This window comes from Leptonotus elevatus, chromosome 13 (assembly GCF_054856555.1).
Source record: "Leptonotus elevatus isolate MCC_2025b chromosome 13, RoL_Lele_1.0, whole genome shotgun sequence".
Classification (NCBI taxonomy): Eukaryota; Metazoa; Chordata; class Actinopteri; order Syngnathiformes; family Syngnathidae; genus Leptonotus; species Leptonotus elevatus.
Genome location: NC_141251.1, coordinates 11,873,360 through 11,893,037, shown reverse-complemented (window position 1 = coordinate 11,893,037; position 19,678 = coordinate 11,873,360). Strand labels below are relative to the sequence as shown.

Genomic DNA, 19,678 nt, shown 5'->3' with positions numbered 1-19,678 from the left:
TAACTGTTTGATCCTCAGGGTGTGGACCTTCGCAAAGCGAGGCGTCTTTGTCGTTGGCAGTACCCGCTTCAAAGTTCGAATGCTTAACAAGATATGGTTAAAGCCATTACTATCTCTTTATTTGAAAACCCAACCAAAAAGTATTTGCACAAGTAGTACACTATGTGTATTGCTCGTAATTTTCTGAGTTTCTTGTCTCGCAAATCTGCCTTTTTATAGTCGCAAATGTACGAGTTTTTTCTTGCAAATTTGCCACTTTATAAAGTGCCAAATTTGCGAGTTTATGAAGTGGCAAATGTGTGAGTTGTTTTCTCTGAATATTGTCCCCGCCCTCTAGAAATATATTTATAATATAATATAATAATATAATATAATATAATATAATATAATATAATATAATATAATATAATATAATATAATATAATATAATATAATAAATATTTATACGTGGCCCTAATATGCCGTCGTAATTGTACTTGTGGTGTCTTTTGAAAGTGCTTGCAAAACTTGCACTGATGTATGTTTTGTATTTTTCAGACCAAGTCAGAGATGCAAGTTGAATTCTATGTGAGCGACATTCAAGAGGTAAGGGCTGAATATTGCTTTCCATTATGTCCCTCATTATACATACTAATTACTGAAACCGACAGGGTACCTTTATATAACCAACCCTTTGTACTAGATCAACTTAAGTCAGCTTAATGTTATTTAAAGAGCAATTTAACAAAACAACCGCAGCAGAAACAAAGTTCTGTGGGTGGATCATCTCAGACTGAAGGAATGGGTAGTAGAAAGAAAAAAAGAATAATAGAGAAAGTGATTTGAAGCTGCTTCAACAGGCTGCTGACTGTGAGCGCCCAGAAGTCACACACCTGTTATAGAAAGATCAAGAGAAGAGAGCATCCTGTAACATTAAATGCTCCTTCAATGTTCGTTTTGAACAGGGTTGATGAATTTCCAATTGAATTCACTTTTCAAACCTCAATTTGAGCTGACTACTGGGCTTCATTGAGAAATGATAAATTAAATTTCTGTTTAGGAATACAATTATATAATATAGCAATATCGCATTTAACATCATTGTTAGTGAAACAGAAATTTTGAATATTTATTGATAACAATAACAAATACATTTTAGTATTTACAAAATGTGATTTTTGGTTACAGACCTTCTACTGTATGCTGTACATACTGTGAAATTAACCACAACAGAAGGAAAAATACAGTACAGTAGTTTGGTAGCCAGTGGTGTAAATTTAGGGCAACCGTGGTATAAACCTTACTTTGGCTGCAAATCAAATACTTTTGTTAAGCCCTGAATATCAAATCTTTCCTTCTACTCTCAAGATCATATATTTAATCTTTAAACTGAAGCACCTTTCTTTTCTCCTTCATACATGATGCCCATTAAATATATTGAGGCAGCACAGGGAAAGGGATGATCAAATCAAAAGATGGTTTAAAGCAGTGCCGGCTGATGATCGATCGATAGGATGATCTATCTATCTATCTATCTATCTATCTATCTATCTATCTATCTATCTATCTATCTATCTATCTATCTATCTATCTATCTATCTATCTATCTATCTATCTATCTATCTATCTAACTATCTATCTGTCTATCCGTCCGTCCGTCTGTCCGGCTACACATTGAAAGGCAAAACTTTGAATGGGATGGTGCTTATGTGGCAAACACAGAGCTGCCAAATGTGATGGAATTACGCTCGTAACACATTGTGATTGTTCAGAATTAAAAAAATATATATATAAATCATCAGACTGGCCATTGTAATTGAGGGCTTTAGTTTTTCCTTCACTCCTTCCGTACGGGTCTCAGGAGGTGGCGAGCGAGTAATTTTCATTTTCATTATTTTATTTTTGTCCTTTTCAATGTGACTCAGCTGGGCGGTAGGGCAGCGCCCGAGCCCCCTCTATTGTCACGCTGCCAATGGTTTAAAATAACCCAAAGTGGGCATTGAGAACACAAGAATGTGGGTGACTTCACCTCTTTGTGAAATTCTAAGACAGCAAATTGACTTTAAGACTCTTTAAAGATTTATAACATCTGCATCTGAATGCGCAATTGCAAGTAATGAATAAGACAGAGAGCAAATTGATAGAAAATCAATAAAAGATGATAGAAAGCCTTGCATGCAAATAAACTAATGTGCCCTTTGACCTCACTGGCATAAACATAACCCTATGTGTTTGATAAAATGCTTGTGATCCTCATTAGCCTAAATGTTTCTTTTTTCCTTTATTTTCGTCTTTTACAAATATTTCTTATATATATATATATATATATATATATATATATATATATATATATATATATATATATCCAAAAGGGTAATTTCCATTGACAGTCCCGGAAGGAACATGGCAACAAAACAAACAAAACAGGAAAACAAAATAAAGATGCATAAAAAAACTGCAACATTACACATGACTATTAACCTTACAAAAGACATTAATGTTGACAAATTTGTCAATTAGAAATTTATTTAAATTATATTTAAATGAGCTGTATGAGATAAACTCTCTACTCTATTGTATTATTCCTCTCAAAAGTTGGGTTTGTTTAGAACAGATTTTGACCCATATATTTCCTCCTCAGGTGGTCAAAGACACAGTCAACATCCAAATTGGAGATGTGAATGATAATGCACCGGTCTTCCATGGGCAGCCTTACACTGTCCACATCCCAGAGGTAAGTCTGAAAGAAAATGAGAGAATAAGTTACTTACTTCTGCATTATGATGAATAAATCAGTGGCTGGCGTTGCACTTTTATTTAACAGGTTCACCATTTCCATGCTGAAGATCTGAATCAAAATTGCAATACATCACATAAAAATTGTAATGAGAATCAGAATTGCAAATGGCAGGTCAAATAAGAGCAATTGGAACCTAGGATATATGAAAAGCCAGTAAACAAGGAGGAACTACTTGTAGCTTAAGGATGTCAAACTGATGATAAAGATATTTTTGTTTGCATTTTACTGCATCGGCCATCTCACTCCCCCCGATTTGTGTAATTTGCTTAAGTTAATGTTTTGAGAGACTGTACAACCGACCTTGTAGGAATGAAAATATTCTTTCTTGAGAGACCTCAAGCTGTTTTCCCGTAACACGTTTCTGTGCTTCTCTGACCTCTCGCTAGATGTGGTACCTCACTACTCTCCATCTTTCTCCTCTTTGCCCTCTCCCTCATCTAATCCATGATATGAAGTAATTGCCAGAGTGGAGTGCAGGACTTCAAATCGGGAGCTAAATCCACACACTCACAAACAAAACACACACGCACACGCACACGCACACGCACACGCACCCACACACCTTGTGTTTATATTGAGTCCATCATTTTCAGAGTTTTCACCAAATCTTCAAAGTCGCCAGGTTTTTCTCTCCCCAATCCCTAAAGCCAAGCAAATAAAGAGGACCATTTAGACTGGGCCACTAGCTGGTAATGTTTTCGCTCTACTCCTAAATTAGACTCGTATTACTTATCCTAATGTGTTTGTCAATGTGTCTTGTCTAACAGCACACACCCAGCAAGTTCAATCTTGTGGGTTGCATTAAGAATGAGGTGCAGTTCAAATTGAGCTGTCTGCTTTAGGAAGTGATTTCACCATTGTCACCTTTCTTGTACTGCTTTCTCCACCCTTGTTTCCGTGCATATTTTTGGAACTGCTTTATAAGGCCTCATTGACCCCATGATACAAAGTGGTTCGTCAAGCAAACGTGCCGTGACATCACTCGATCATGATGTAACATACCACAGTACACGAGAGAGCTGCATAATGTTACTAGTGGGACTTTAGTTAATGCCAAATAATAATAATAATAATAAAGGCTATTGCAAAGTTTTAACCTGCAAAAATAATTTGTAATACCATAATACTTTTACATTTTTGGAAATATAAACCTGTTTTTTCACTAATTTAGTTTTCCAATTTTTGGGGAGCGGGGCAAAAACAGGATCCAGTGATACATTTGGTGTCGGGTGTGAGCCCCCTTACTATTTAAGAAGATGTACAGTTAGCTATCTAGCTATGCCTACTCCCCAACAATGCATATTCAGTTCATATATTCCATTTTAGAGCGCCTCGTTGTTGGCTGTAAGTGCACACACATCACAGATAGAAAGGCAGAGGAGCGAGGGGAAAAGGCTATAACCCAATGCCAGTGATACCCAATGAGAGACAGGGGTTTCGTGTTGGTGCGGCCGCTTTAGAGCGCCTCATTGTCAGCCATGAGTGCACGCACAGCATGGAGAGAAAGGTGCAAGAGCAAGAGATAGTCAAAAGTGGACCTGGACTGAGCGCTGCCGGGGCCACTGAAAAAAAAACCCTTGCGACGACCTGAAGCGACATATTACACAAATCCGATATATTTTCACAGCTGAAACATCTAACAGATGCTAGATGAAATTGTGTCCGGTGGACATGCCCACAGCGTCCAAAAGTGGAGACAATGGCTTGATTTTTCCACAATTTTAAAGGGACTTTTTTTTAATCATTCAAATTTGGCATGGTTGACAACAACATTCTTTTCTGCGGTATGTCAAATTTAGAATAATTATGTTCACTTGACAGCAGTGCTACTCAATTATTATTTGTATTCGCCCACAAACCAAGAACAAAATATTTTGGCCTCCCGCAATTCTGTGTTGCAACTAATATCATTTGTCTATAAAATTGTTGTAAGTAAACCTCTGAGCTAATACTCCCCTCTGGCAACGCAATTGAACATTCATTAAGAAAATCACAGATATACAAAAAGAGCATTTCACCGATTTTGGGTACTTCAAACTGCATGGAGGCAACCAATCAAAGCAAAACACTTCAACAATTATATACCAATCAATGATCTCTATTGTTGTCACGTCACCTTAATTCTACTTAACTAATACATGGCATCAAGTATAGTACGCTGGTAGTACCCTTAAAAGCACTACATTGTGACACATCTTCCTAAAGCTGTAAATATTTGGGTAAATGGGTTAGGATGTTAGTTTTTTTTTCACTAAAAAAAAGTCCCATCCGGCTCAAAAATGCAGAAAATAACTCCATAGTTGGAGAAGACAAGTAGCACTGTATAAAGTGCAATGCGTTTAACAAGTCAAGCAGCCCTGGAGGTTGTGCGTCTTAATGTCATTTTCATTTGTAGAGTCATAAAAAGGATGAAGGGAAGCAGGTGGGCTTCTAGTGTTTCCTCTGTATGTGTTAATGAACTGCAAGACCACACCACACACTCAGCCACCAGAGTCTGAATGCCAGAATTTTAAATATCCCCAGGAATAATGTTTGGATTGAACAGCAGATGGTTACAGTCTTCAACCTGACTAGGATTATTACTATATTTCAAAATTCCATACAGTGAAAATATCAACTCTATTGATCCAGAAATTTGACTATCTGGGGGGATACAATAGGGTAGGGATCTGTTAAAAATGTATTTAAAGCGAGGTCAGGGAAAATGTGTCATAATTCAGTTTGAAATATTTTGTCCTGGCGAGCACTTTTATTAACTAGTATCCCAATTAGAGAAATGTTTGAATGTGAGAAGATTGCTTCAGCTCTTCTATCTCGCACACCCACTCGCTCAGTTTTGCAAAGCTGATCTTAATAAATCTTATGAATGGTGGAGGGTGCAATGCTTGTATTGGTCTGTACATTTCCTGCCTTCATACACAACTGAAATGAGACAAAAAAAAAACCTTCATCATTGATATAATAAACACACACACGAAGCACATACTTTCTGACTAAAACAAGTGCACCTGATTTTAACAATGAATGGGATTTAGCCAGCCCAATATTGTCTAAGTGTCTGCTCTCGCTGTCTCTCCTGTATTGTAATAGATTGTTGTGGCTGCGCAGTTGACTGGCTACTGGTTGACTGGCTCAGGTCTCAAAGAGAATTCTGCCTGACACTAAGACCCTGAGCTCCATAGGGAGGGATGTGGGATTTAAGGAGAAAGGGTGGGGGTGAATATGAAGTAAAAAGATTAAATGAGACACTCAATATTTTATCCATCGCTGGCTACTCTTTATAACTTTTTTCTTTTGCAGGATTCTATTATATGTACCCTCCTTTCGCTTACCTCCCTCTATACTTTGAAATCACTAAATATTCTCGTGTCAGTACTTAATTTAGTCTCTGGCTTTTCATGCTCTACCTTTAAGGTAAGGCAAGGCAGCCTTATTTATTTAGCACATTTCATATACACAATGTGCTTCACATAGTTACAAAACAGCATTTAATCATAAGTATTTGGACAAATATTTTTTAACCTCAATTCACACTGTATAGTCATTTTCTCTTTGGGCTAACTTCAGTTATGTAGGCAGCTTAGTCCATTTGTGTGCAGCATAACAGGGAAATGCGTATGCACCATGTTTGCTTTTAAATCTGGGCTCCATTAATTAACACAAGCTTGCTGACCTCAGGTATTCAGTACTTAAGGCATTCAATGACCTCTCAAATAACTCTCATTTACCTACGTTATTTTGAACTACAGTCTATCACGTCTCTTTCGTTTTAACTGTAGACTTTCTTTTTGTACCATAGTCTGCATTAGGGCTATACCCTTGTTTTCCAACACACACAATTTCGACTGTATAAACCGTTCTTCAATGGATGTAACTTTATTCAGTGGAGAAGTAAAGGAAGTGGGCGATTCTGTGGATAGAATGTTTGCCTTCTGGCTAAAGTCTTTGGTATCTGAGAGGAAGGACACCACTGTCTTCACTGATTATATAGGCTCGTTCCAACATTTGTTTGACAAAATTGCCGCAAGAAGATCATAAATGGTCCCTGAAGCATTTTAATATTACGTTGATATAGGTTGTTGTATGTGTCTTCTGGTCCAGAACAGATTTCTTCTCCTCTTAGGGCATATGTCAATCCAGTTTTATAGCGCATATAAAGTTGCAGCTAAAGAATGTGAACCATTGGGAATTACCTGGATTTTTGCATAAATTGGTCATGAAATGCATAATGATCTTTATATTCAATAAGTTACAACAGTAGAAAAACACAGTCTGCGCACAAGCAATGACATTTTTTTCCATGTTCAATTCAAAGGTTCTCATAATCTGCAAAGGTAAAACATGGAACGTTATCATTAGTTGTGTGGCATTAGTGAGTTTAGGAAAATGTATGTAGCAATCCAGGTAAATAAATGACTTAAGGGTTACTTTTTATTTATTTATTTTTGCAAATGTATTTTTTTTCTCAAACACTAAAGCCCCCAGACCACCTCCTTGATGTCAGTTACCAGTACACAGATTAGATCCTGCCTGATTGTGTTTTCCTGTCAATATTTTCTTTTGTCTTCCATTACAGTTTTATCCATCTGCTCTTTTGTTTATGCCCGCCAGTTCTGATCTTACAGTAACATGATGAGCCTCTCCACAAACTAATATGGTATTTTCAAATCCCACTCACTCATTTGATGCCGGTACAGTGCATATGGTAACATTTTCCTCAGACTCAAGCTGTTAAAGCAGCTGTTTGCACATTGATTTCAAACAGAAACAACTCAGTAAGCTGTTTCTCTCTTCATGCATGAAGCTTGTTATGTTTGATTGTGTAGCTTTATATGTACAGATATACAGTTCTCTCTGTTGGAAGCCTTCATTTCCGTTTAAAGGTAGCCTCTTTGAGCTTCCATTTGGTAAAAGAAAAAACTGAAACAGCAATAATAAATGAAAACGATTTTAATATTATTCTGTACTTTAATAATAACTCCATTTAATTTTTGCCCTTTTGATAAGAAAACACACACATGTGATTATAAAGTAATAATTTTCAAGTTTACTAGTAAGATTCCTTCCAACGGTTACAAACAATAAATTGTATAACGGTCCAAACGGGGGTTTGGGCGATTATTGATGTGAAACAACAAAAAAACATTTCAAGTATGATAAACACCTGTTTTCCTGTATAATAGTATTGTCTAGTTAAATATCAGAGCACATATCCACAGATAAACAGTTCAGCTCCACTGCTCATCAATGCGCAGGAAAGCAGCAGGAAATGCACCACTGATTTGTTTTATGGATGTCAGAATATGCGCCTTCACTGTCTAAAACCCAAATGTAGGCATCCCATACTGACAGAGCATAGTGTTTATCAAGAAACATGCTTTCACAGTCCGTATAAAATCACATAGCTACAGTACAATGTGGTATTTTTACTTTTTTTGTTTCATATCGAAATGTCAATGGTTCAAATTACACTCCCCTGGAACACTAATGAGGACATGTTCTACAGTAAATGGATGGATGAAGATGCAAAGTACCTTCACAAAGAAGTTGGAGATTGACTTGACTGACTTTGTTAAACCTTTAAAAGTTCTGTACTTGTATTGAAAAAAAACTTAATAGGGATGGGCGAGTATTGTACCCGGAATTAGAAGAATAAAAAATTGCCATTAATTATGAAAATGTTATATTGGAATATAAAGGTCTTTCTTAAAAATGATATGTCATTGTTTTTTTGGGACATTTTTTTATCAAAGTACTAGTGGCATCAGTACTCAGAAAGTAGCATCGAATATCCCTATAATTGAACCTGTAAATATAATCTAATTGTAAAGATTTTAGGGCAACAATCAGCATATGTGTGTTGTTTGGCCTGTACAACAACCTTTCCTCGCATATTTTGCATGTCAGGGGTTAACGCTAAAAATGCTACAGAGGCATTACATGCACTATGTGACTTGTGATGTTAAATCACCTCTTCTTTCTCTATTTATTTTTCTGTCATTTAGCTCAGTGAGCATGAAGAGCACCTTGATTTACAAGCTATGTCGAGATGAGTGCATATTTATCTGTCAAAAAGGAGAGGCTTTTGTTATAGAGTGACCAGAGAGAGATAGAGAAAGATAGATAGAGAGAGAGAGAGAGAGAGAGAGAGAGAGAGAGAGACGTGAGAAAAAAGGGAGGTAAAGAAAGGAAAGTGGGTGCAGACAAGAAAAGACGGCATGAGTGGGGCAAGATTGAAGGGAGGGAGAGAACGGCTTGCACTCCCAAAAGCCATTAAAGTTTGATTCACCCACTCCTTACTCTTTGAATAAATCAACCTGTCAGTCCCTCTCTGCCTTTTCTTTCAAGTGTGTGGGGACCCTCCCCTCCATCCCAGCCCCCACAATGCCTTCGGCTCTCTCCTTTGCAATGACACTCACTTGGCAGAACTGAGACTTCTGACAAGGTTTTACTAACAAGATGATAGTTGTGCATCTTTTTAGATTCACTTCTGTTTTTGTAGACGCACGAGTTATCTATACATTGTAATGTACGCGTGTTTGGGGGAACAATAGTGTGCTGGAAGTATAAGTGTCATTAATCTGCTGGGCATGTCCGGATTTTCCATATAATAGAGCTTTATAGCCTTTGTAATTTTCTCAAACCTACTCTAGAAGACATGCTCCCACAATTCAAAGAAGGGTAAGCGGCATTAATTAAAATATGCTTTTTTATTTGCAGTCTGAGACCGCACAGTGGTGCATGTGGTACGCTCAAGGTCACAGGTTCTGGTTCCAATATTTGCTTAGAGTTTTTTGTGCTTATATGTTTTATAAGGTACCCTTCCACATTCCAAAAACAAGCATGCTAGGTTAATTTGATTGGATGGCTGGATAGTATGAAAGTCGTGTTGGGAAATGTACTTGTTTTCAGAACAGCATAATCAAAATATATACCCCTCACAATTATTGTACTCAAGTTTCACTTCTGCCTATCTCACACATATCAACACCATAAATGGTTGTTGAAAAATTATCTCCTAACTGTAACTGCAATGCAGAGCGTATCGGCTACAATTGTAGCTAGATGTGATGACAAAAGCTGCACATTGTCTACTTAATAAGAGGTATGAAACTTCATATTCTTCAGTCAATTGCTATAAACACACATTGTCACTTTCTGTGCTAGCTCATATAAATGTATTACTCAAGGTTGTATAGTTATATAATATGCAGCATAAATTAGTAGCCAAGAGATATGTAAATGACTACTTCACCAATTTTCCAAGTATTATGCACAACCCTACAATATATCTTACTTATCGCTTGCAGAAACCTCATTAGTCACAATTTGGTCAATTTCATATTTTTTTTTCAAAAATCTACTATTGGTCAGTGTGTGGGTGTTATTTTTTATAATTTTTTTTACAATTTATTGACCAATCTAAAGTATAGAAAATGACTCGTTCTCTTTGATAATACAATGTTAATGGCTGAACAAACACACCATATTTGGGACTCCTGAAAAATGACTATTTTGGAGGTGCAAGGTTTCAGCCCAACACCAACGTTATACATGTTCACAAATACATCAAAACCAGAATTCAGCATTATATTGACTTGACTAACGGGCACGTAATACCAGTACATGCCAACAGTATTACACGCTACCATGATTATTTCTTGCTGTATGTTGATGTGAGTCATTGTGACTGGCCGATGTCCAAAGTTTTGTGTAATTTAAAGACAATATTCCTGTCTCCAAATTTTACAGTGACGACTATTGATAGGCTGGAGCCACCCATTTAAAAAAAAAAGAAAAATAAAAAATAACTGATCAAACTGGTAATTCATCAATACCAGAGATTTGTATTTCAGTCCCATGCTGTACAATGAATATGGGCATATTTCATTTTTTGTGAGGGATCAGGTAATATTTCACTGTTGCTTTTAAGTTTGCTATAATTATACTTTCCCACCAGCTAACACAGTTGAAAGATGTGTTAGTAAAATATCTGTAACATGATTTGGTCCAAAAATAAATAAATAAATAAATTGGTGTCATTCCTATTGAAAGCAGTCGAAATTAGGATGAAGCCATGCCTCATGCAAATAATTCTATGTTAATGTAGGTGGCACTTCACAAAACTTTCTGATATGGAAATGTATTTGGTTATGAAATTCCACTCTTGATGGGTGGCCAGGAACTCCAATAACCCAAATATGCAGTAAGTCCATTTTCCATAATATGTCCCCTTTAACGGATCTTTGTATACAATTAAGAACTGTAGAGTTTTCACCTCACCACCAAGACACCTCTCTCATCCAAGTGAACCCTGTCATTCCTCCATTTGTGGTGCCACCAACATAAGTGCTGTGATGTATAATTGAGTTATGTGCTCGGCCACTGCTCGACCCCATTCTCTTTCGCTACGCTCGTCCCTTGTATTGCCTGGCTCATTGAGAATAACAGTAGGGAGAGAAGAACAATAACGTAAGCCATAGATTCAGTTAATTCAGCAACGTTGTTGACAGGGATTTCAGCCCCACATTTACAAGAACTGCGATGATCAACTGAAGCACCAAAATACTCAAATACATATGCATTGCATAATATTGTCTCACAATCTTCTTTATTGAGTGGGGATACCATAATATCATATGTAAGATGTCATTTAAAGACAGACAGACATGCACGTCTGTCCCACTCTGCTAATTGAGATCAGTAAGAGAGTAAACAACTTTAGAACTAAGACTTTGGAGATGTAATTGCGATAATCATTTGTAAATGAGATTGATGATTAAACACAACATTCTGCTTTAGTTTCATTAGTTTTGGCAGTTTTTTTTAAAGTGATTTGTCACCACACAATAGGCTTTGTACTCAGCCTTGTTAAACAGAAAATGTAAATTTATTTTATTTGTAATGGTGTCACTCTTCGCTGGACATGCAGAACTTTTCTTGTGTACTTATATCTCACTCCCCTCTCTCTTTTCTACCGCAGAGCTACATGAAGTGATTACAAATGGTAGTGTCACAGTTTATCAGCACATTTTGTTTCTCTGTTCATTTACCTTTGTCAGCTTGACTCTCACTTTAAGTGTCGCTCCTTCCAGATTGGCTCAGTTCAGTTCTATGTGTGCAGTAAAGGATAACAGCAAATAGTAGTGTGTGTAGTTCTCAGTGGGCTGTGCTGTGTGAAACTGAGACATTTACAGGATTTACACTAGGAATTCTTTAAAAGACACATTTGCGTACATTTACCCATAGAGAATATTTATGGTGTAGCATAGCCTAATTTGGAATTTGTCTCAGCAGGCAAGGCCACCTCCTGAAAGAGACGAGTAATGAATTTAAACACCAAAGCACACTTATTCTCTTTTAGGAGCAGCCATTGGCATTCTAGCATTGTAACGGGGCGTGAGAAATTAACAATCCCTGGCATCAGAGTTCAAGAAAAGTAGTCTGCATTCATGTACTTAGCAAGGACTGAAATTGCTTGAACCCTTCATAGGACACTTATTTCCAAATTCATGGGAATCACTCAAATCAAGTAAAGATAATTAGGACTCAAGCAGCGACCACTGCCAGGAATTCTCATTATGATTACTCTCTGTAAAGGATCACATTTTTGAGACCCTAAACATGAATTAAAACGCACCAAATTTTAAACACACATCTGGCCCGACGAAAAATTTGATGCTTTGAAGCTGTCGTACACAAGTACGCAAAAACATTTTTGTAGCACCTCCTACATAGATTTAATAGTGTCCTATGCCCTTTCGTTTGACATGGCGCCGCAAAAATTGGATGACACGTGTAGCACCCTCAGACGTACAAAAAAAACTATTTGGTAGCCAGGAAGTGAGCTATGACTATTTGAATGTTAGCCCATTTTTGCACGATTACAGAGGTCATACTTTTGCTCCCTTGCCCTAGATTGTAAACCCGATTAACTAAAAAGTTGGGCTGTACCATCTCAACACCTGGGACAACAACGGATGGATGGACGACGGACAAATAGATAGATGATGTTGCTTCTAGTTGACAAACAGTAAAAGGACCACAACTTCCAGATATCTGTTCAACCTTTGGTTTTACGGTGAACAGACAAGCACTATACCTATAGATAAATACATTTCAAATCAACCCAAAAAGCTCCCGTATTAAAATAACTGACTAAGATGAAAACAAAGTACCTTTTTGCTATGATTATAGTAATTCTAGTATACTACTGTAATAGTAGTTTTTGTTTGTTTTGAACATGTCAAAACTTGTTTCAGTTAGTTATAGTTTAAAAACACATTTTTTAAAATTTCAATTCGCTGACAATTTTTTTTCTTCTCAATTTTATTTTTCGTTATTTCGTTCATTTTCGTTAACTATAATAACCTTGCTTCTGACACAGTGTGTGTTTCTTCTGCTGAGAAACACCTCAGGCATTAAGCTGCATGGGAATTTAGTCTTTTTCTACCCTGGCAATACCGCATTGCCCACACTACAGATAGAAAAATACATGGATATACTGTAGAGTGTGGTGTACCTATAGCAGCAGACAGTAGAACAGGGAGATTCAGGGGTCCAGAGGTCACAGTGGTGTAAAAACACACACACTTACACACACAAAAGACTTGAAAAGAAGTGCCCACTGTGTGTCAAGCAGAGAGGAGAGACAGGGCATCATTTGGAAAAAGTCAATTGTGTATTGAATCCCATATGGTAGTGCTGTGAAAAGATGGAACTTTGGCATAGTTGAGTTGAGAAAGTTAGCATCTGACAAGAACTGGATCGTGGATGGATCCAAAAGTATGATAGTTAAAGTTAAGTTTAAAGTTAAAATCTTGTTTAGTCTTGCAGTAAAGTCAGTAATTCAGTGTTATGGAATGATGGCCAGGCATACGCAAAAATGTGGAGTCCGTTTTTTTAGTTTTTTTAATAGAAGATGACAGCTAACACTGGTATTAGGTTGGGGCAATGTATCAAGTTTTTATTATTCTGTATTTATTGTTTTATGAGGTGTATCTGAAAAGTTCCCGGACATGTTTTACCCCCAAAAATATTTCAAACCCAAGCAAACTACTAGTTCTCCCATTCAGTGTGGGCCAGATGATCAATCAGCACTTCAACAAAGAGATCCTGTAGCATTTACTTTGTTCAGTTAGGGACAACTTGTGACTGCTTCACCATGAGAACGAGGCTACTCATAATGCCCTGAGCATCCCACAGTTCCTGGCTGAGAAGAACATTACCGCGCTGGAGATCCCTCACTCACCCGGCCTGGCTGTGTGGGATTTTTTATTTTTATTTTTTCCCTCTTTACCAATGCAAGTGCATCTTGACTTGCGTCCCAATCACACTGTTCCAACACACAAGTGCTGCTGGTGTTCTCGCTTAATAGCTACTGTGCTAATTGCCTCTGTAAAACTGTTCTAGTTGACAAATGTACAGCAACAACTGATGCTAATGAAGATTCCAAAATGATTATGCTACCTTCTGTCATTATAGTGTGAAACGGTTATGACATTTCATGGAGAAATTAAAAAAAAAAATGTTTGCAAAATAAATACGTACATAAAGCTAGATAGTCTTGCCTCGAAGGATATGTGCGTTTATATGATAATCAGCTTGACTCTCATTTGCATTTAATTCTGTTTTGCGACCTCTTGAAAAAAAGTAGATCAAGTAAAACAGTTTCATTGTATGATATTCTGTAGAAGGTTAAATTATTTTTACTATTTTGGAAAACAATGATTTCTCAAAATCCTCATATTTTATTATACCATGATGCACTCTTCTTTTTTTTTCCAATGGAGTCATTGAATCTCTTTTAATGGAGTATCTTAACCAGTTGGATGATCTTCAGTGTCTAGCTTATTGGTTTGACAGAAAGCCTTGGCTGTTGTGGAGTAGGCCTCCAGCAGTGGTGTTGTATATGGTAATGTACATTCACTGGACAATTCAAATGAAATCTAGTACAAGAGCTGAATACAAATATTAGAAACACTCTGTTTTAGCTCTACACCACAGCAAACTGCAACCACGAGAATGTTTATAGAGGAATTATTAAATCTGTCAGTGGCAATGTTGAGCATATTCATCTTAAAAAAGCAAACATTTTGATTCGCATTGAATGTGGGGTATACCTAATCAAGTGTCAACTTTAATGAATATGTGTATGAATACAAAATTGTTTACCTCTACATTTAGTTTCTCAGTCAAGATCGATAACTTCCCATAAGAATCAGGCAGGTGTTGCAAACTTGCTGATGTGGCCTGTCCTTGTAGCCATCCCAAAGGATTGACCCATCTGCCTCTCCTCTGTCTTTTCCGGTCTCCGTGGAACCATGTGGCATGCTGGACTTGATTACCTTTACATTTAAACAAACAGCCTGAGCTATTTGGAGGCAGTGAGCCATGAGCTGTGACAGGAAGGTTGGGGGTCAGACAGTTGGGGGAAAAGACTAATCAGAAGATAAGAATGTTATTTGTTTCAATCCTCAACTGATAAAAAGACCTGTCATGCAGGGGTCAACAACCTGGTGCCCGCGGGCAAGGACCGAATAAGTAGCCTGCAGGCCTGGTCTAAAATAATTAGCTCACTAGTGATGGGACATTGTGATTTTCTCGTAATGTTGTAAAAGTGATCACTTGAAAATGTAAACACTGGCAGAGAATTATAGGGAGGAAAAAGTGTTTCATATGGATATGAATGTTTCTTAATTACTGTGAGAAATCATTAACATGATCAGTGTCTTCACGTAAATGAATATCATTCATTCTAATTACATTAATAAAGGTAATTTCAGCAAATTTGTTATTTCAGAAGTATGCATCAAACTGGTATCCCTTCGCATTAATCAGTACCCAAGAAGTAGTACCAAGGAGGTCAGTGAGGAACCCTGCCCTAGTGCAACTGTCCATTTTTTTTTACCTCCAACTGCTACCTTCATGATAAATCAATGACCAATGATGCAAATCTTCACACATAAACCTCAAACTTCTCTTTACATCTTAGTTGTTAATATGAATATCAGAAAGTATCAGTGCCATCATAATTATAATAATTATAGCCAGAAGAACAGCAACCCCACATTTGATCTTTTATTCATTCATTTATTTATTATATTGTTTTTATTATTTATTCTGGCTTTTGTAAGATTGAGAATTAGATTTAGAATAAAAGTTTTTTCTTTTTGGATTTACTTCACAACAGCTCAGATCAGACAGAGACAAGCAAAATTGAAGTTTGGAGAAAATTGGTGGCTTTTTAAGGCTGAATGTACCATGGCAGATGGGAATTGAGAAAAAGAAAAGCAATAATGACTCAGAGAGTCTGAGAAAAATGCCAACAAACAAGAATCATTGTCAGATGTTCAACAGAAAAAGGTTTCACTATATCTGCACTGTAATGACCCTGAAATACAAAGTTACTCTACACTTATGTTGTCACCAGAAAAAAAAACACTTCTTAACCATTCATTCTGTTTACTTCAGCCGCCTCCTTCACATAATACAGTTTGATATTTTATACACCACTACAATTGATTTAAAGTGTTGACTTTCAGCTTTAATAGACCATTTACCATTTAAGTATTACAACCCTATTATGCAAATTACCTTCATTTTCAGGAGCACAAATAGCATTGTGACAATGTACAATTGCAAACATTATCACCATTTTAGAATTGTGAAAATACTTTCTAAATGACTACTAGAGTCTGGATGGCTAATTTTTATGCATGTATTTATTTATTTTTTAAGTTTAAGACCAGGCTTCTTGATCAGGAATGGTGCGACTGGCATATTTGAAGCTGGTAGATCCGATCCCATTGGCTAAGATACCATTAATGGTATCTGTAACATTTGGTGTCAGTGTAGGGACGCCCTGTTTAAAAAAAATCATGGTAGAATTGCAACATTTGGGGATCAAGAGGACTTCATGTAATCAATGATGTGTATTTAAAGATGACAGACATTCCCAAAAGAAAAAAAATAGACGGGTCATAGGAAAGGGAGCTGATGAGGGCACTGGGAAAGCACAGCCTTGCTGACATGAATTTGACTTATTTTTTTAACTGTCTCCTTATGGCTAGGACATGTGTCATCTTAAGTAAGTGTTCCATTTAGCACAGTTTTTTTTTAAAGCACCAAAATGGGTTTTACATATAGCCCACATAGTGATGTGACATCCACTTTGGATGTCCACAGGGTCTTATCTGAGCTGTTCTGCCCCAGAGCCATTTAGACATAAATACAGTACTGTAACATTTATGACCACTTGCCTTAAGCCTGTGTTTTACAATGTAAAATTATTCACAAATACATTACATTGTTTAACTAAACCACACATTGCCTTTCAGCGTAGCTTTTATCCTTGCTATATATCACTTTTTTTCCACATTTACTGTTGGATTTATGTGGATGAAAGAAACTGTTGCATTCTCAATAGGTGTTAATTATTGATAGACTAATTTTAAAGGTGAAATACGGCTTTTTGTGTCACCCCTATGTTTAATGTAACTGATTATTTTGCTTCGTCCTCCTGCCATTTCTGCACACTATGAAATCCTAACTTTTTTTTTTTTTTTTTTCACGCACAATCCTTCATTAGCATTGTACTGCCCAGTTGCGTGTGCCATGTTTACAATGTTCTTGCTGTGGGAGTCTCCCGTGTGAATCTGCAAAGTTGGCATGTATATGCATCTATTTACATGAAAGAGGATCTTAACCACTTGGCCTAGGCTGCCCAATGCAAGATAGTTTATATTATTTTGAAAGTGTGTTTAAACACAGCAAAAAATTAAGTGCCGTAAAAGCAAAAAAAAAGATAACTAAGGTGTATTTAAACAGTAGTTCTATTTTGCGGATTTTCACTTATTGCGGGGCGATCTGGAACGTAACCCTCGTGGTTGAGGGGGGATTACTATACATCAGAAAATGTCAGTGGAAGTGTGATATGGCACCACAGGTGGGAGGCAGTCATGGAAGGGGCTGATGTGAAAGGCATGAAATGAAAGGGGGAGAGAGTAGGGCTGGTAAAATCACCAGTTGCCTGCTTGGTTGAAAGCAGAGCAGACAGTAGGGGAGGTACGGAATACCTTGTAAAGCAGTGTAGGCGTAATCACAGCTCTATTGTCGTGAACAGTTAGAAGTCTGCCTCTGTTAACAGCAGAGGTCTAAGACCCGGATCCCTGTAAATCACCATATCTTTAACATTGATTAAAAAAAAATTGAAAAGGTCCTATAATGACAGATTTCATCATGTAGTTCATATTCCAAATAAAAATTTTCACTTTTGACAGCCCTTTCTCACCAAAAACCAGCTCAACCAGAAAGCAAGCAAGGACTTTGACGAGGTAGCTGGAATACTACAAACAAAAAGACGTGTTGCTGTTTTTGTGTGTATAATATTCATATTATAATGTTAAATTACAGATTAATAGTGTTTTGATAAAGAAGGATCATAAAAAGATTGTATTCAATAAACGTTTACATTAATTTATTTATCTAGATGCAAACTTCCAATCCAATCATTTCTCATCTGATACTTAAACCTTTGCTTATTGATTTGATTTACGCCAGACAGGTTGTATTGCTCATATTCTCAAAGTCTTAATTTAATTCAGCATAGCCATTGATTCAACCAGTTAGTTGTGGACTTTCTGAATGTAAAAAAAAAGGTTACAATTTTTTTTTATAAATACTGAAGTCTGGGAGTGTTAAATTGAAATCAACATTGATGTAATGGCAAAAAGCCATGCATGACAAATTCTGTGGATACACAAGTTGATTGTACCTTCTGCACAGGGGGTATATACAGGGGGTTAGAAAGTTGGAATACAGTAATATATATATATCTATATATATATATAAAGAGAAAACACATGCAATACTTATTGTGTTTTGAAAAAAAGAAGTCTGGATTTTTAAATGGGTGGTGTTTCCTTTCTTTTGGTATTTTTCTAGACTAGCAGGGTAGAAGTGGGCGTTAATGGCGTTATGTGAAGGAACGCATCTGATTCACACAATTGAAGCAGCATCCCCTCATTCCCTTTAAACAGCGCAGAGAGAGAGAGAGAGAGATCCGGTATGTAGATGCAGGAGCATGGCGCACCAAAAATACTTTTAAAACGAAATGCAAGAAGATCACTTGCAGATGATGTGAAGTTGGCTGCTGTGGATGTGCATTAGGACAGTAGGTCATTTATCTTGACTACATAAAGTAGTACAGTATTTTACACCATTAAAGCCCTTTTCATTAATTCTGCTGATCATGTAAACACCTAAAATATCTGCATCTATAAACTGAAATCTCAGTATTCATGCCAAGGTCAACTTGTATAATGTTATTTTCCAAAATGCAACTATTAGTCCACTGGGCTCACACTTAGCTAACCCAAAACCCAAAAAGTGAGCAAAAAAAGGTATACTGAGAACAGTAGAATCAGTATACAGATATTGTAGTAAAGTGTCATGATCATACTGTACACTAGCCACTTATTCACTAGACAACTATAACCACATCAATGCTGTTGTGTCTTATCATGCATCAATGAATCAACTTTATTTATATAACAACCTTTCATACAATAAAATGCAACTCGAGGTGCTAAACAATGAAAACATTCATAATACAATAAAAAGAACCCCCCCCCCCCCCCCCCACACACACACACACACACACAGAAACATGGCGGGGCACAGAGAAACCATGTGAGGAAAGGCACCCAGGAAACACTGGAGCTAAAACCTAAAAGACAATAATATAAAAACAATTAAAAGCTAAAAGAGAACAGAATAAAAGGCAAAAACAAAGCTAAAAGACAATATGATAAGGAACTGGGAACTAGGAAAATAAATAAAAGGTGTTAAAAAGATCATTTAAATGCCAAACAAAAAAAGTGTGTCTTGAGCACCCTC

General features: G+C 36.8%; 1 protein-coding gene across 5 annotated transcripts in view; it reads left to right on the top strand.

The window, feature by feature from the left end:
- The window catches only part of cdh23 (cadherin-related 23), a 166,861-nt gene that overhangs the window by 37,467 nt on the left and 109,716 nt on the right, over positions 1-19,678 (top strand). For all 5 annotated transcript variants that reach the window (XM_086092439.1, XM_086092438.1, XM_086092441.1 and 2 more), the window contains exons 5-6: positions 538-585; positions 2,621-2,713. In XM_086092439.1, coding sequence (XP_085948565.1) covers positions 538-585; positions 2,621-2,713 — 141 coding nt within the window. The remainder of the gene's footprint in view (positions 1-537; positions 586-2,620; positions 2,714-19,678) is intronic.